Raw genomic sequence first — 19,031 nt, 5'->3', positions numbered from 1 at the left:
TACCTGGAAATGATCGAGGTAAGTAAAGATGGGTATGAAATACCAACTTACAAGGTTTGTACTTATAAGAGTAAAACATACAGGTGAGTGTTTTTTCAACCACCATCACTCTGAAGATTTTATGTCCGTAAATCACTTTCTCTTTTGAGTTTTACTTTGATTTGGCAAATAAACAGTATCCTCCGAGTTGGTGAATATGTTGCTGTCGATATGGCAAATGGAATTGCGCCATCAAGTGGTGATAGAGCAATTTCTTTTGTTTTCATCATTCAGAGTCAAATATAGTCCCAAATATTCAATCTGATCCAATCATGTTGAAGATTACCATTGTAACTTGATTGCAATATGATAAAAACAAAGTTTTTCCACAGACAACTAACCAGGAGTCTAGAATGTGTCATAACGTGTGTGTGTCTGTCTCTGTCTGTGTGTGTGTGTGTGTGTGTTTGTGTTTGTGTTTGTGTGTGTCTGTGTGTGTGTGTGTGTGTGTGTGTGTGTGTGTGTTACCAGTAGTATGTATAAAAGAGTACATACCAATTTCAAATAAACCATGCACTTGTGGTTGGACCACATCTTTGACATACTGATCACAATATTTATCACTTACAGCCATCCTTGTCAACTTGTTAACCTTCACTAAATTTCACATAATATAACCAACCCTTAACACAACACTCTTCATTCCTAAACTTACCAAGAAATAATACCTCACTAACCAGTCTTGATAAACATCGTTACCCTGTATGAATTCTTTCATGGTGGTTATCAACACATTTCTATCATATCATACTGATATCTAACTCACTGGTACCATGCTTGTCCCTCCATTGACCTATTTCAAACAAGCAAAGAAAAAAACTCTACGGAGGTCTCTCAATGCTAAGGGTTATCTAGATCTCTTATATTTGGTTACTTGTATGCAGCAGAATTCACAGAAATTTGTGTTATTGTGTGTAGCCTGTAATATTCAGAAGGGATTTCAAATTCAGTTTGGAAGATATACTGTTGTAAAAGTTCAAACTGCTATATAATTGAAATGTGTTCTTGTAAAAGATGTTTCGTTGTATAGTTTGAGGGTGCTGTACATTTGAAAGATGTACTGTTGTAGAAGTTTGAGGGCGCTATACATTTGAAAAAATGTACTGTTGTAATAGTTTGAGGGCGCCCTACATTTGAAAGATGTACTGTTGTAAAAGTTTGAGGGCGCTTTACATTTGAAAAATATACTGTTGTAAAAGTTCAAGGTGCTATATATGTATTATTTTATCGATTTGACAACCAACAATATATCAAATAACATTGTTAAAATACCAATAATTAGACATTGTACATGTTAAATAGAGGTCAATTCTATTAATAGGTTGAAATCATGATTTGTTTGGGCACTGATTTTTTCAGTGCTGACCGAAGAATCAAATTTATTAGATATAGTCAGTGTTTTTGTGAAGGGTAGTAAGTAAGTAAAATCTACCAGGGGTCCCCATTGAACATTTTACTGTGGTTCCCAAACAAAATTATGGTAGATTATATGGGAAACTATGTGACTTTTACCCCATTCCTCCTTTGTGTGACCTGGATTCCACAACCTTAGTGAAAACAATGATATTGCACAATACTATGTTTACTGCTATACAAAAATGTTTACCACAGGTGATTTGATACTGTTCAGGGTGTACAATAGTCATTATATCTAAAAATGTTCCATTTGCAGCTGGTGCAGCTCAGCTATACCCAGAAAACTGTGTTTTTCTTTATTTATGTAATGCTTTCTTTTATTTTGAAGGATACCAAGACACATCTCCTCTTTAATTGATTGATAGATTAACAATAATTGCATGTCTGGGGCTAAAAATTACTCTCTTTTTTCTCTTCATCTATTTTATTTTCATCTTAGGATTTTTATCGACACCCAACAGACGATGAATATGTAAGAACTGATGATGATGAAAGCTACATTAGAACTGATGATGAAGAAACAGCAGCTAATAACCAGCAATGGCAAGAAGCAATGCAGAGATGGATCAGTCGATAATTACCATATTTAGCATTATTAATAGACATGTAACAAACCATTCAAACATGTTGTCATTTATGTTTTCATTGCCATAACTCTTCCCTTTTCAGCAGCATAAAATATTCACGACTTGTTCGAAGAGAAACTTCCTTTTCAAATAATTCCTCTGCACAGGTGTGATTTTTTGTCTGTTACTGATCCATCCAAAAACTGTCAAGAATTTTTGATAATCCACATTTTTCAAAGTTAGCCAGTGAAAGTGAAAGCTCATCCACTGTATGGATGAATGTGTAAGAATATTGCAGACAACACTAAATGTGGTGTTTCCACACTTATATTGTTTAAAGAAAACACACATCAGGTGTGCACACATTTTTTTCAGTGTACCTGTAAATGATGAAGAACAGTTTATTAGAATTTGTAGTAGAATTGTCATGGCTGAGTCATAGGGAGAAAAGTAACAAAATAGCTGCAGTAATTGTTAGTAAATCATTGAGAAATATAACTGATTTCAGTTTATTAGAAATTTATATTATATCAAGAAATTACATTGTAACAAAAAATGATACTAGCCACGTACAGATCGCCATTATCTCAGTGCCATTATCATTATAAAGCGCTGAAGCAACAAACTCAAAGACTGGCTACTTTGTTGAAAACTTTCTGTTGAGGAGTTTATATGTCCAAAAAATATGGTTATGTTTATTCTTTGTCAAAAAAATATCACAAGAATCTTTTTTTGATTCTGTTGGAGAGTTGTTTGTCGTAATCCAAGGATGTAACTTTTTTAGAAAAGATTCTGTTGGGATGAAAGTTGAGGAGGATTGTGAAATGCTTAACATATCTTATACATGTCTGTTATATACTACATAGTGTATTAGTTTAATATATCAGTTTTTTTCTAAGAATACAAAGTACATACGATGGTGCCAGAGCTTAAGTCCTGTCAAAATTCATTCATTCACATCCTCTACAGTTGTCTTTTCTTATCATTAGTCATTCATATTACCATTTTGTTACTCCCAAGTAAAGTGATTTCACAGTGTGTCACACTCATTTCGTCACGTCAGTGCAGTAAAGTTCTATCTGCCAATACAACTGCATAGCAGATACGACCTTACTGCACTTATGACTACCATGTAAAGAAAGATATCATAAAATGTCCTCTAGATCTCATTACAAGCTAAATGTAATCACAGTTGTCATTCACTATAGTCAGTTAGTTAGTTAGTTAGTTGAAAGTTAGAAATGACACATACTAGGTTTGTACGACTCTGGTAATTCAAACTTTGGTTTACTAAAGATAGACACAAACTAAAACTACTGTTGTTTGATGTGGTGGATTACACAAATGAGTGATAGCAGTTCCTCTGTTGTATGAATCAAATCACCCTGTGATCAAGATAGTGTACACAAAACCAGTACACTTGAAGTATATTGAACTAGCTTTGAGAGAACACCCACAATAAAACCAACATCTGTACAATAGAGTATCACTGTTGTATCAACATGTTGTGACAATAGTTTTAGTTCGTGTGTATCTTGAAACCGAAGCTTTGATTACCAGAGTAGTAACTGAAAGCAATTGGAATTGTATACTTTTACACAGGGATGTAGTTAATTTTAAAATTACCCCGGTAGTAGGTTAAATTGGAAAAGTAGATGGTAACACCAATGAGGGATACCCACAAATCTGCCTAACAATGGATATATTGTAGTTGAAATAAAGAATTTCAAACACAAATTCCTGAAAACATGCTGTTGGCAAAAAATTGCAGAGTATCTGGTTATTTTTGCAGGCTACCGGCCCTTATCTACATCCTAGGTACACCTGATATGAACACTCTAAACAAGTGTGGCACACAGTGGAATTGCATTACTTGGGTGTTACAGGTTGTGCGGCTAATCAAGTTCTGTAGTTCATTGTTATTATCAATGTAAAATCAACTTGACATTGTTCTGTTAAATGCAATTACCAAACCTTTAGCCCTCTACCTCTCACAAGTTCATTCACTTTCAATTCAGAACATTTTTTTTTTCTATCACAAGGCCAATAACAAAGTTATGAAAAACGTAAAAATAAATAAGTAAAGAAAACATTGTCACATTTCATCAAAATATGCAAACTCATTAAGACTTCAAGAATTAAGAAATTATTATTCTTAAAAAGATTATATCAAATTATTAAGACAAACAAATAATTAGAAATGATTTAACTAACCATATATATTCTGACATTGTAAAAATGATTTGGGAATTCATATTTTGAACATATGAAATTATACATGTATTTTAAACAAAGCAGCTCTCCCAGTCAAATGTTTGCATTATGTAATTTTCAGAATTGTAGCTTTTTGTCATCTCATTCATGACGTAATATGAGACAAAAAAGTCAAACTGTTTATTTATCTAACTTATGTTTTTTTTACATTTAAAAAAAAATATGATGAGTTTAAAAAAGATGTTCAAGTGTTTACATATCTTGGCAGTGGTCAAAACGAAGTTTATTACTTTTGATTTTTGATCACAATTATAGTTGTTGTCTGCATTAGCTTGCCAATTGTTCATCTTTCATTGCAGTAAGCGTTAGGTAATAGATAAAAGGAGAATGATGATTTGGGATTATACAGTAAATTATGCTAGGAAAGATATATAAAAGTCATGCTACAGTCTCGGCTGGAAATATTATTTAAGTGGTGTCAACCTACTGGGCAGGAGTTGACTGTAGACTTAGGTAATACAATGGGGACCAGCTTGGCATTTCATTACTTCTTTTTAAAACAAGAACTAAATACTGCAAGGCCTGCTAACATGCCTTGCAAAGAGATAGTACAAAGAGACAGCTTTTAAAGATACAATAAAGCGACATAGATAATGAGAGGACTAAAGACGGCTAAGTGTGTCCACACTGTCAAAGCTGACAAAGATAAAAAAAAATATTATTTCAATATAATTACTCTATGTTTAAATCATTATTATTTCTTCATATAATCAGGTATTCTGATAATTGTAATAAAGTATGACTTAATTATTATATATTCTCCAGAAAAATTACAAAATTATAACTTCTAGAATTGAGATATCGTTTATGTTTCTGTTACATTTGTTTAAGTATATTTAGTTGTATGAATACTTCGACAATATCTCAAATAGTGATTTAGATTGACAGATATCAAATTATTTCAATCCTTTGTAATCATACCATTTTGATATAATATTTCAATTGAAATTAACACTGAAATCAAAAGACAAGATGTATAATCATTCAATTGTGTTCAAATACTAATAATGTTTGAGAAATCGTGTTTATTAACAGGTGTGAGACTGTTTGGAATCTTGCCTATGGTATCAAACAAATATATAACAGTTAGAAATAAAATAACACGGCACTGAGACCCATAATTGAAACCTTAAGTTGTCATATTTTTGTTTAAGGGAATATCTCGGAAGGAAATATGGCATTTTCATAAATTTTGTGTTTCCATGAGACAACACACATCCTTGGTCAATACCTCAACTGAACAAAGACTGTGAAACAAGTTTCAACTTAGTGTATCCAGTTTAATGTTATGCTGCAAATGTGCATAAAATAAGTGATGTAAAATCATGACACGACTGACGAGTGGACAGAAAATTCACAAAAATAATACTAATGGGAGAACCTGGTATTGAAACCCTGGACTTGACCACGTATTGTAGTAAATCAAAATACAACAATGTAAAATATATAGACACACCAGTGACTGATTAGCATATCTCATATTTATCAATTGTTATTTTGCATAGTCACTGTCTGTTTTTGGAATGGAACTTTGAAATTATTACTGGAAAGAAAAAGAAAAGTATTTTGTTACCTTTTTATATAAATTACATATTTGTAAAGGAGAAGTATTTGGTGAAAAGTGGCAGTGTGGAGAGGAAAAGTGTTACACACTTTGACATCTGTGTACATGTGTCATTTTATTGGTTGAGATCAAACTTCTTGTAAGGTCCACTAAGGTGCAGAATTAGTCGAGGTTCAATCTGTTTTTGTTTTCATTTACTAAAGATATAATTCTGGTAATCAAGGTTTGGGTTTACTTAGACCATAGACCCGTGGAGGGTCCATGCATAGACAGACATAAACTAAAACTATTGTTCTGTGTGGTAGAGTACACAAGTAGGTGATGGCAACACTTCCTCTGTCATGCTGTTAAGTTGTGGGAATCTAATCACCCTGTGAGCAACACTGGAAATCACAAAACAGTACACTGCAAGTGTAGGAAACTAGCTTACAGAGAGCTGCCCTACTGAGATTATTGTTAAACCAACATCCATTTAATACCTTATGAATGTTTTATCAACATGTTACAATAAAAGATTTAGTTTGTGTCTGTCCACAGACAAGTAAGAAGGCTTTACTTGTCTGTGGTCTGTCTTCTTAGTAAACTGAAGCCTTGATTATCAGAGTAATATGATTGGTTAACAAGACAATAATGACTCAACTGACCAATGTCTAGTAAAAATATGATGTTGTAGAGTTATCATAATAAACTCTATGAAATGCCATCTTTTGAGTGGATAAATTGAGATACCAATCAGATCATATTAAGTGACACTGAGAACATGTAAAAATTAGACAGAATGAATAGAAATAGTAATGAAATCTTCATCCAAACTGCCTATTCAAAATGTATTTAGTTGTTTGTTTATCTTGATTATTGTGTTATTTAGAACCGAGAGCAACTTTGCAAACCTCCCTTCCAGAACTGCTAAATTTGCCAAATGAAATCCAGACTTTTTTAGTATATTGATGAATATTACGTGCATGCAATTTATCTTAACTGGTGTATTGAATTTCCTTTGTCAATCTACGGCAAGGCTAAGAAGAGGTTGGAAATTGTGATGTATTACTTAGCTTCACTGTTTCCCGTATTGCTTAGTTTCACTGTTTCCTGTATACCTTTTTACCAGGTTTTCCTAAAACAAGAGAAACACATTACAAAGAATGATTTGTGATGCAATCAAGACATTGTAATATTTAGAAGCAATGTATTTGTCTACATGCACTGTTTCCACGATACCAATGTACAAAGTTTTTCTCAAACAACAAACAAATCATAAAAGAATGCATTACATTTTGATATTTATAACTGCATTCTTACTACATGATGTGACTGGACTAGATTGAATAGGCATTTGATAAAGTGTACAATATTTAGGATAGTGGTGATTGGTAATGACATGTCTACGGTCTCTGTACTGTAGATAATCAACTAAGAGTTTTGTCGATGTTTTTCTTCTGTTGTTGGCAAATTTTTTGAGTGTAAAAAGTATTTTTTGATGGTTTGTATTGTGCAGTGTTTTGTAAGCGAATGAAAACTTAAATCACAACTTTCCACTCCAAGGATTTCTTTTCTTTTCTTTTCTGATAAATTACTACATTCTTGTAAGACAGTGCTCACGATTGGCTAGAATTATATCCCATGTTCCTTTAGGGATATAGATGACTAATCAAAATGCTTGTTACTCTGGTACTCTGGTATATCAGAGGCTGTAAAAGATGTCATCATCAAATGACTATTTATTATCAGACAAACCTTTTGCTGAAGCTTGCTGCATGCTTATTGCTGGAAGATGTCTTTGAGCAGGATACTGAATAACTCTGTACATTATGCTAATCTGCTCATTATGTATTCAATCATGTTGGTATGGAAATATGAATAATAATTAGACAATTTGCATATCATAGCTAAGTACAAAACCATTTGGGATTGACTAGCATTTTGATGTACATCTTGATTGCACAGTTATGTTACATTATTTTAGAGCTTGAGAAACATAACGTTATGGTAAAAGTCATTATGCATTCAAAAGTAGACACAGTATGTGCAAATCTTGTCAATTTAGCCAAACTGTTATAGTGACATTTTTTCCTTTATTTCAGTTGGTACATGTTGACTACATTTATGCATATAACCACTGTATTTACCTCTTGCTGTTTATATATGCAGCTTTTAAAACCGATAATAAACAAGAAATTGTATTTATAAGAATTATTTTGTGAAATGGTCTCTGTTTATATGTATGTATGTATGTATGTATGTACGTCTATATGTATGTATGTATGTATGAATGTATGTATGTATGTATGTATGTATGTATGTATGTATGTACGTCTATATGTATGTATGAGCATGTGTATGTATGTATGTATTTACATTTATTTATGTATGTATGTATGTATGTATGTATGTATTTACATGTATGTATGTATATATGTATATGTATGTATGTATGTATGTATATATGTGTGTGTATGTATGTATGTGTGTGTGTGTGTGTGTCTATAAAACATTAAGTACCTTGTTGGGAGGCTAAATATGACAAATTAATCAATAAATAATTCTCTTTACCCATGTCCTTTACTTATATAATTGACAATATTGACAAACCATTGCAATGGCAAGGAAGACAATTATGGTATAAATACACTCCAAAACACTGAATTTTTAACTTTCCTTTATTAGATATTAGCAATACATTTTTAAATATTTACATTTTCTAATACTCTGATCAACTTTGAGTCAATACTCAATACTAAAATGTCATTTCTCTTGTATTACATTTTTTGAACTAGGTGTAACTTGAGTATTATATTTTTTATTAGACTGAAAATTGTTAAAATACCAATAATTTGACATTGTACATGTCAATTTGAGGTCATTTTATCTATAAATAGTACAGTAACAATTTTGAAGATATCATGATCATGTTGGGAGCACTCATTGTAAGATGTGAACTCAAAAATCAATTTGATTGGCTTCACCATATTACATGTATATGTACAGATCAAAAATACCTTTACACTTGTGCGATTTAATACTGTTCATGGTGTATATGTCATAATATCTAACAAAACAGTTTTAAAAACTCTTCCAATTGCAACTAGTGCAGTTAATGTCAGTGTAACATTATTTACAATCTTAAATCGGTTACCCGTGTCAATTGAAAAATAAAATGTGTGAATTTGTATTAAACCACTATCATATGCGTGCAATACATACATACATACATACATACATACATACATACATACAGGCACGCACGCATGCACGCATGTGCACACATGCACACACACATACATACACACATACATACATACATACAGTTTCAGACTAGATCATTATCATTTGTTTCTCCTGCAAATGGTGAAAGTTGTGTATACTACACTTGTGATGACACAAAGGATGGCTGGAACTGTCATTGCCCATTCAAAGGTACTGTATTGATATAGTATTCCAGCAATTATTGGACCAATAATACATCTAAATACAAAATAACAAAGGAAAGAAGGCATTAAAACAAATATGTGTGTATGTTCTGACTTTTTCTATTTAGAAAAGAACACACAGATTGAAGTTAGTCAAGTAAAATATCTCGACTAACTTCAATCTGTGTGTTCTTGTGTGTGTTGGGGGATGTTGCCATCTCATTGTATCCTTAGCTCGATAGTAGTAAAGGTGGGGAGGGGATATTTAAACGAAAGCATAATTATGTTAAACTTTGCAGTGCCTTATGCCTTCATGAATCCATAATTTGATTTATCTAAATACAAGTGATGATGTTTCTATGTTCTTACAAATTAAAATGAGTTGTATACATACCCAATATAGTTGTACACCATGGCAAGGAATGACACTGTGGCGCCATCACTTCCTTTGCTATTTAAAAAAAACCCAAAGATTTGTAAGCTAAGCATGCATATTTGATTTCTAATTCTTGTACAGATGGAAGTATATATGGAAAATAAATGTTACATTCATTGCAACTCATTTTGTCAATTAGCAAACGCACAGCATTCATGTAATACACATCACATCACATCACATCACATCACATCACATCACATCACATACATACATACATACATACATACGTACGTACGTGCGTGCGTGCGTGCGTGCGTACGTACATACATACATACATACATACATACATACATGCATACATACATACATGCGTACGTACGTACGCACGCACATACATACATACATACATACATACATACATACATACATACATGCACACAGACACACACGCACGCACGCACGCATGCACGCACACACCAATACACCCATCAGTCTGCAATCCTCATCAAATTAATGCATCCAGTATGAACGTTATTTTACTCACTTCACTGAATTCGTCATAGTCTTAAATATAGCTGGCATTACACCACAACCAAAGCCATACAGTGACAGGCTCAGCGATATTTGTAGTATGGAGCTAAAAAATAAAACAATATTCTCTGTAACTAATCATGTGTCATGAATTTCAAAATCTACATGCATAATTTCACAAATTCATATGTACATATTCCAGACAATTTTCAAGATTTACAAACAACATTCAACTTTTACTCTGTCAGACTAAGTGTTCTTGTATCCTGGTTATATTGCAGGACGAAGCAGTCGTATACCATGTACAAAACAAGTTAATGTGGATTTATACCCTGGTCGTTCTACGTCATGACAACCCGTGTCTACGTCACTGGTTTTGCCGTACTTGAAATATGAAATATGATTCAAAGCAATCAAAATCATCATCACTTTTCTCTGATTTTTCGTAAGTGATGCAGAGGAGGTTTAATTATATTAGTCACCAATATTTTTCATCCTTCAACCATAAAATACTAGTGACTTAAGGGTTTTACCACTATTCGTCTAAATAGCGACTCGTAGTGACAAGGCCCCTTAGGTTACTCATAGTTTCCTTGCCTTGGCTGAACGAAGAAAAATATTTGGGAAGAACATTTAAAAATTTGCAAGATTACATATGAATACTGATAATGAATATACAAATGATATATTTGTTACCTGTTAATGAACCACAGACCAGGATTAGGACCCATACACATAGCGCCAATGAATTGGATCAACAAACCAACGACTACAATGATAGGTTTACTAACGCTCTTTAAGAGAAAAAAAGAAATTATAAGCAACAGTTATGTCGAAGATTGACTATATGAGTCTTGAATGATGGGCAGTGCCCCCCCCAAATAAACTCAAATTCAGTATTTTGGTAAAACAACGTTAGTTACACACCATTACTGAATGATGGCGACACGACACGTTGTTTGCCAACAGACAAAACGCACTTACTCCAGACATGCGTACAAGACAGCTAATGTCCTTTAAATATTCACAATTCATTTCTTCTTTGTCTCATTCATATTCGTAAAGATAAACTTACATCTGTTTGTGATAATATTCCGAATACAACGGTGCCGACTCCGAAACATACAGGAAATAAGGCAATTATACACCCTATCTGTATTGGGTTTCTTCCCATCTAGTATGATGATAAAAAACACAGAAGATTAACTCCTATTATGTATCATGGTTTCAACAACCAAAGAATATGTAGAATGTTTGTCGCCTTTATAATTAACTGCCACTTACAGCAAATGCAACTATAAATTTTAGCCAATATTCCTTCTTTTGAGGCCATGTGTGAGGATTGGATATTTATTTTGGATTTTTAATTTATAAAACAATTTTATCATGGCTTCCTACTTGAAAAATGAATGTAAAATAACATAGACCAACTCTGTGTTTGTAACTCAATTCATGGCAAAATGCTAAAAAAGAAATTGGTAAAAGGTTTGTTATTGTATGTACAATAACAAACATTTTACACACTTATCAGTCTTTTTCAATTTATCCAGTTACAAACAAGGACTCGGCATATCTTGTTTCACATTGATTTTTCAAGTAGAGCGCCATGATAAAATTGTTGCAAAAATCAAATATCCCAAATTAATACCCAACCCTCATCCATATGGTCGCTTTAATTCCGTAGTTCAGTTTTGTCAGTTCTGTAAACAATCAGTTTCATGTCTGTAGTCGTCAGTTAAATAATGACTAGTTCACCAGATTACATAAACGTCCATACGTCCATAAAAACATAAAAAAATTTACAGAAAAGAACATTTAAACCGAGAGCTGAGTTGTCGATATTTTATCTGTAATGACAATTTGAAGCAATGATATCAAAAATACTGAAAACATACCTCGTTGAGATGAAATGCTATGATAGGTTGAAAGAATGATATGGTAAAGATTACAACAAAAAATACAATTGATAGCATAACAAACTCAATGTTTGTTATGACTTTCTTCAGAGGTAGAAATTCCGCACTTATAGTTGAATCTGTCAAGAAAAGATAACAAACTTATTAGGACATGTGAAGGAATAGGAGGGTTAGTTAGTTGGTTTATAGTTAGTTGGTTGGTTGGTTGGTTGGTTGGTTGGTTGGTTAGTTAGTTAGTTGCTTTGTGTTTCGTTGGTTAGTTTGTTTGGTGGGTGGGTGGGTGGGTGGGTGTTGATTGATTGATTGGTTGGTTGGTTGGTTGATTGGTTGGCTTGTTCATGGTTGGTTGGTTGGTTGGTTGGTTGGTTGGACAGACAGACAGACAGACACACACATACACATACATACATACATACATACATACATACATACATACATACATACATACATACATACATACATACAGAGAGAGAGAGAGAGAGAGAGAGAGAGAGAGAGAGAGAGAGAGAGAGAGAGGGGGGGGTTAGTTACCTTCATTGTCATTTGGCACAACGACTGCATTGGCGGGAAATAAAATAATGACTAGAATACCTCCCATCACAAGGAAGGGGAGTTGAAATCCACCGACCTATTGACGACAAATAAAATAATTGAATTGCATAATTTGTACAATTATGTAATGTTAATCTTAGTATGTGTTATCAAGACTATACAATGGTATATGAATTGCTATATATGCATATGAGAAAAGGTAACACGACACACAACTCAAAACTCCAATTGAAAATAGACTGTCAAAATTGTTATACAATAGAAGACGAAGAACATCATTTGATACATTTTCAAACTATTTAGAAAGCAAAGAGATAAAATATTTAGTGTAATTTATGATATCAATTCAGATTTCAATAGGATAGAAAAGAAAGCAGTTTAAATTTATAATGCAATCAAAACAAAAAAAAAGATTACAATTTCTCTCTGTATGTTTCTAAACTCATGTCAAAATATTTCACCAAGAAAATAGTTTTACTTCTATACTTTTATAACATTAGCCTATTTCATTGTGGTGTTCTTTAATATCTTTATTACACTTATATACCCAAATAGAATTGTCAATTTGCTATATGGTTGTAATAAAATTAGATCTTATCTTATCTTATCTTATCTTATCTTGTCTTGTCTTGTCTTGTCTTGTCTTGTCTTGTCTTATCTTATCTTGTCTATATTACATTATGACATGGAGTAGACAATCTACAAGTACAAGACTCTTAGTGACATATCTACCTAGTAGACATACTAAGGGAATACACTGATAAATACATAAATGAATGAGATAGATTCTTACGTAATAGAGAGAACCGCCCAGGATAGGAGCTGCGCAGAAACCAAGAACTGCTGCTACCTCGATGAGTGCCTGTGGAAGACATTTCAATATAATACAACAACTACGAAATCACACAAAAAAACACCGATAAAATGTTTCATAGAATGATCACAAATGACGTATAGAGTTGCTGTTTAAAATTTCTTTTAAATAAATGAAGGATAAAAAATCAGAAGACTCACTAAAAGAGCATCACACATTAAAATAGAGAGTCACCTCTCCTAAAGCGACCCTGGCAGATTGATCACTGAATGCTTATCAATAATTTGAACAAAATCGCAAAATGAAATTGTCGCTGAAATGTAAGATAAATAGATTACGTATACCATAATGCTGGCGATGTATGAAACTGGAAATTCATTGTAACACAGAGTTAGAGTAGCTGTCTGGAAAATAGTCACTGCTATACCATCAATAAATCTCAGGATAGCAATTAAAGCGGGAAACCAACCAGGTCCTACATAGTAGGCAGTACTGTAACAAGACAAAACATATCAAATTGACATCAGTATACCGTTACAGCCCCTACTACCTGTTTACTTCTCGCTGGACAAACGTCACACGTGTGTACAATTACAGGTAACTAGCAGGCATTTCAAATATTTCCGGGCATGTTAATGGATTCAAATGTATCAGCGTACTTCCAATTTTATTGTATCAGACGATCACATGTAGCAATATTCATTAGATATTTGATGATAAGAATCGACTTCAAGACTAACTTCAGACTATTATAGAAAACACTGAAGTCGCTCCCTTTGTAAAGTGTGGGGGTTTGTAGGGTGGGAGGGGACGCTATTAGTGTATAGAATGTACTGAACAAGTCGATTCTCTCTACTAATATTTCACAACAGCAAGAAGAAAATCCACCATTTTGCCTACAAACCTAGACGATCTTTTCTCTTTGAATTTTTAGAAATCTCAATTTAACACGGTGTTTCCTATTGTCTTTTTATTTGTGTCCAGGTTCGAATTTGTTTGAGGAAAGAGTATACAATACATTTGACGGTACAGTGAGTGTACTAACTAGGTTATATACTGCCTGATCACTCACCACAGGAAGAGTACAGCTATTGCATGAAAGCCTAAGGACAATATCATCATCAGTTTTATTCTGCATTTCAGGAGCTACAAATAATAACACGTATATTATTAAAGGTACACACACACACACGCACGCACGCACGCACGCACGCACGCACGCACGCACACACACATATATATATATACTTTAACCTATTATACCACATAAAGAGATATTGCATACTTACTACATTTTTCATTGGTACGGCGACAATAAAGCCAGCTACGGATATGCTGGAAAATACAACACTAATAACCAACGGTGTGACTTCTTTATGTAAAGCCTATTAATACGAAAATAAATCATGGGATGATTATTCCTTCAGGTTTAAGCTTCACTGCACAAATTAGAAAGAATTCTTGGAAACTATTTTCGTTAGAAGACATTAGAAAGTATGTGCATTGTAACAGCAGATGTTATCATATATTGAGCTTTTTTGGCTATTTAATGTATTGAAACCTAAATAAACAACAAGTAACTATAAAGCACTTCGAAATAATCATTTTTTGAAACTTCGTATATGTATATTTGGGACTCGTACATAACATAGTTCACCCATTGTAGGCGTTACAGTTGGGGTTATGCTACGGCGTCTAGGTCTTTGGCTACTTTTACCAATACCGTACTCTAACTCCCTAGCTTGAATTCAAATGTATAATTATCATACATGTAGAGTCTGGTCAGTCCATACATTGGATTTACAGAGGAATCCCACAAAAATGACGTAATATTCAATGCACAGTACCACTGTACTCGGGTGGGAGGGACATACACTGTGTCCATTCTGCTATCAATATTCTTATACTGGCATGATTTGTGCCCGGGGTTTGTGATTTTATTACAGTCATGTCATTGTATATATACATAATATTAACAGGTGGTGTCTTACAAATTACTTTGTTTAAACTATCATTTACACATCATACTAAAGCTGTCCAATTGAAGTGCCAACAGCGTTTACACGTGCCTCGCCGGTTGCGCTTTTTCATTATGTAGGACCTAAACTACTTCTATCATATTAGTACACTATCGTAGCATTATTGAACCTCTCTCAACTTATTGTAACATCTTATTATATCCCTCTGCTCTCTGTTGTCAATCGAAACAAACTTTTGAACATTTCTTTTACTGCTGCTAAAATTGTGGGCCTATCTACTATTGCTCTCTCCGACCTTAACGATCGTGCAGTACTGTGCAAGGCACGTGAGATTACAGCTGACAATTACTATTTTGATATTCTTCCATCTGTCTGTCTGTCGTTGTCCCCCAAAGTTCGATACAGAAATTTAAGAGTATTTTCCCATCAGCCATCAGATTGTTCAATCAATGCTAAGTTGTATTTGTGTATTTGTGCAGCTTGTCTTTGCCTTTACCCTTTTTGTGTATTGTTTTTTTATTTATTCTGCACAGTTGTGAGCTGTAAACTATGTATCCTTTTAGGACTAATAAATGAATTATAATGTAGTCTGGCATTATGAATGGAATCTCAATGTCATTTATTGTGACTATTTCTATGGACTCATCAATACATTGGTATGGAAATCATGTTATATTTTATATGATTTCAAGACATTGTCTGAAATAATTTGAATTGAGTTGAGACGAGTTGCAATTTAGTGTGTCGATTCGATAAGAAATCGATAAGATTCGATTTGATTCGTTTTGATTTGATTGATTTGATTCGATTCGATTTGATTCGATTTGAAACTTTACACGATTTAATATCTTGCTTAACCTGTGGATTTTGTGGTGTGTCGTCTTGTCTTGCCCTGTTAGATATATCGTTGTCAAATTCTTGTCGTTTTGTAATTTTTATATCAATTTTACATACAAATCAAATTGACTATTTGTTGTTTTAGTTCGTATTTTTATAGTCTGTACATTGGGCGTAAAATGGCAATGTGGATGTGGATTGGGTATTTAGTGTGGATTTTTAATTTACAAAACAATTTTATCATGGCTTCCTATTTGAAAAATCAATTTGAAACAACATAGACTATACTAAGTCTGTGTTTGTAACTTAGTGCAAAAGGTTAAAAGTGTGTAGAATGTTTGTTACTGTACGTACAATAAAAATTATCTTTAATACAAATTTTTAAAACAAAATATCATAAAAAGATATAAAAACGTATACTTACAAATAATGGCAGAAACGGTATAAGAAAATACTGGGTGCACTGGTTAACAAATTTATCGATACACAAAATGAGAAGAAGTAGTTTCTGAGATAACGTTAGTGAACTTTCTTCCTTGTAGTCTGCTGTCAGCGGTATGACGTCACTTCCTGTATGATTCCTTAATTCATCGTCACTGTCCGTCTCTGGATCTGTTTGGCAGTTAGACGATAAAATATCTGAAAGTACATCCTCGTCTGTTTCAAAATGAGTGATAGAGAGATTATCTTCATCTTCTTCAGTTGGACGATAAACAAATGTCACTTTTCCCTGTGACGTCAAACTTGACATGTTTACTGCACCATATTTTGTTTTACTAGTAAATCCTGCTTTCATTGTGTCTGTCTCCTGGTAAGACATAAATTCTTCATCGCTGACAAGCTGCGATGTGTTACCTGAGGAGGTTTCCATTGTCGATGAGTAAAATAACCTGTCATATCAAAAAGAAAACATTCTTGTAAGCAAGACCCGTTTTCATGGTTTTACTTCTATCCATTATATTGCAAGTATATATACATTATATTACCTTTGTTACAAGTATATATACCCACGTTCTATATACATGGACAGAGTTTCCCTTCAGTATAAGATTATAGTTTACTTGGTAAGAATATGCTTCGTGGAACAGTCCCTATTGAATGGTCAAGGCGGCTTGCCCAACAACTCTATGATATATATCACAAAGTCACTAGAGCCCAACAATAAATGCCACATGTGACTAAATGCGGGTACTGTGTATGGTAATGTAGTAATCGCTGTAGGTGTCATTGAACATGTACAGGTACACTAGTATACCTGGAGTATTCCCACCGATTCACATTCGCTCTCTTGATAATAAAAAGATAGACAATACATTATGTTTGAACACATCATAAGGAAATGCAAATAGTCAAATTGACAAATATATCAAGTAATGACTCTATTAGAATATGTCACAGTGTTAGAGCCCCCCCCCCCCCCGGAATGACGACTTTACGCTGCTGGGAGTGGGGTTATCGTTTTTACGACAAGCCACACACATACCTTTGTTATACAATTAGGTTGTAAATTTCCATATGTCAATTATGTGTAATTTTAGTATAGTCAATTAAGTTATCTAACTGGTATGTAGGTCAACTAGAACTGTACACAAGCAAGCATGGCGTTCAGGTGTTAATTCAATTGTTATTGATAAAATGCAAAATAGTGAATTCAGTGAGTACAAAAGGATATCCAGTATGGTGTCCTCGGTATCTACATTTTATTTGTGTTACCCTCCATTTACAAATCCATTCTCATACAGATAGGCATGTAGTGTTTTTACAGTATATACTACTATGAACACTATGTAGCTTGAAACAGAATCGTTTGGCTCGACTAACTTTGCTACATTTCATCTGGTACAAATGTATAAACAAAAATCTTACTAACATTGCTATTATTGTAACATTATCCTCAGACCACTATAGGTTAGTGGTCTGGGTATTATCTACGCAGATTGTTACACTGTAAGTAGCAACGATTTGTTTAAATACTAGTAGTACCCGACTCTGTGTGTACAGCTATTGTGTCACCTCAGACCACTATAAAACGTCTTTTTAGTAGTCTAAGGTGTCACTCAGTGGGGATGACTGGTCAACATTAACAAAATTATCATATAGCCAATTACTTCTCATGTTGTCTCGCTTGTAAAAAAAAAAAACCCGTAGGTGTGCCCAGTAAAGTGTATACAATAAACAGTTAGATCGCAGTACCCTCATTAACATAGAGAAAGATAATTTGAAAAACCAGCTCGTTACACTGGGCGCCGTAATATTTTGATATAACATAGTTTCCACTCTATGTACATGTATTTGTGACTTTTTCTACGTACACGTGAAAAACAATTCATCCTTTGCAAACTAAGGCAAGAAGGAAATACTAGTGAGTGTCTGACATAAATGTAAGGGGTATCGAATGGGTAAGCTTATAGTACGAATATATAATTTATTACGCAAAACACGGTACAGTAACCAAGGGACCTATATACCTATTCAGAATCAAATACATATTTTAATAGTAAACGAAACAGGTAATCTAACGAACTTGTAGACATATCAAATCACAACATCTCAATACTACTAGTAAATGTCCAAAAATGTACAAACACTTGGGAAGGATATTTAAGCTTATGTTTGAACTCTGGTGATGATACAGAAAATAAAGAACGGTGTCGATGAATCCAACGCGTATTCAATGACAATGTGAGGCACAGTGCTGGATTCCACAAGACTGAAAACAATGTAGCAATCAATTTGCATGTATAGGTTCGAATCATT

The 19,031-nt window shown here is 33.5% G+C and overlaps 2 protein-coding genes across 2 annotated transcripts in view; one reads left to right on the top strand and one right to left on the bottom strand.

The window, feature by feature from the left end:
• Positions 1-8,016, top strand: part of LOC144445705 (dystrobrevin beta-like) — a 73,894-nt gene extending 65,878 nt beyond the window's left edge. Inside the window, exon 19 of the mRNA XM_078135348.1 lies at positions 1,895-8,016. Within this exon, the coding sequence (XP_077991474.1) occupies positions 1,895-2,032 (138 nt within the window). The 3' untranslated portion in view covers positions 2,033-8,016. The remainder of the gene's footprint in view (positions 1-1,894) is intronic.
• A 2,852-nt stretch (positions 8,017-10,868) lies between these two features.
• LOC144445792 (uncharacterized) lies at positions 10,869-17,145 on the bottom strand. Its single transcript, XM_078135431.1, has 8 exons — positions 16,699-17,145; positions 14,722-14,843; positions 13,803-13,950; positions 13,438-13,506; positions 12,624-12,720; positions 12,072-12,211; positions 11,252-11,350; positions 10,869-10,970 (listed from the first exon to the last, which is right to left on the bottom strand). The coding sequence occupies exons 1-8, from the start codon at positions 17,143-17,145 to the stop codon at positions 10,869-10,871; spliced, it is 1,224 nt and encodes a 407-aa protein (XP_077991557.1).
• Positions 17,146-19,031: the final 1,886 nt, after the last annotated feature.

The sequence above is a fragment of the Glandiceps talaboti genome, chromosome 14 (assembly GCF_964340395.1).
Source record: "Glandiceps talaboti chromosome 14, keGlaTala1.1, whole genome shotgun sequence".
In the NCBI taxonomy this organism is placed as follows: Eukaryota; Metazoa; Hemichordata; class Enteropneusta; family Spengelidae; genus Glandiceps; species Glandiceps talaboti.
The sequence above is the reverse complement of the archived record's forward strand: the minus strand, read 5'-3'. Positions and strand labels throughout refer to the sequence as shown.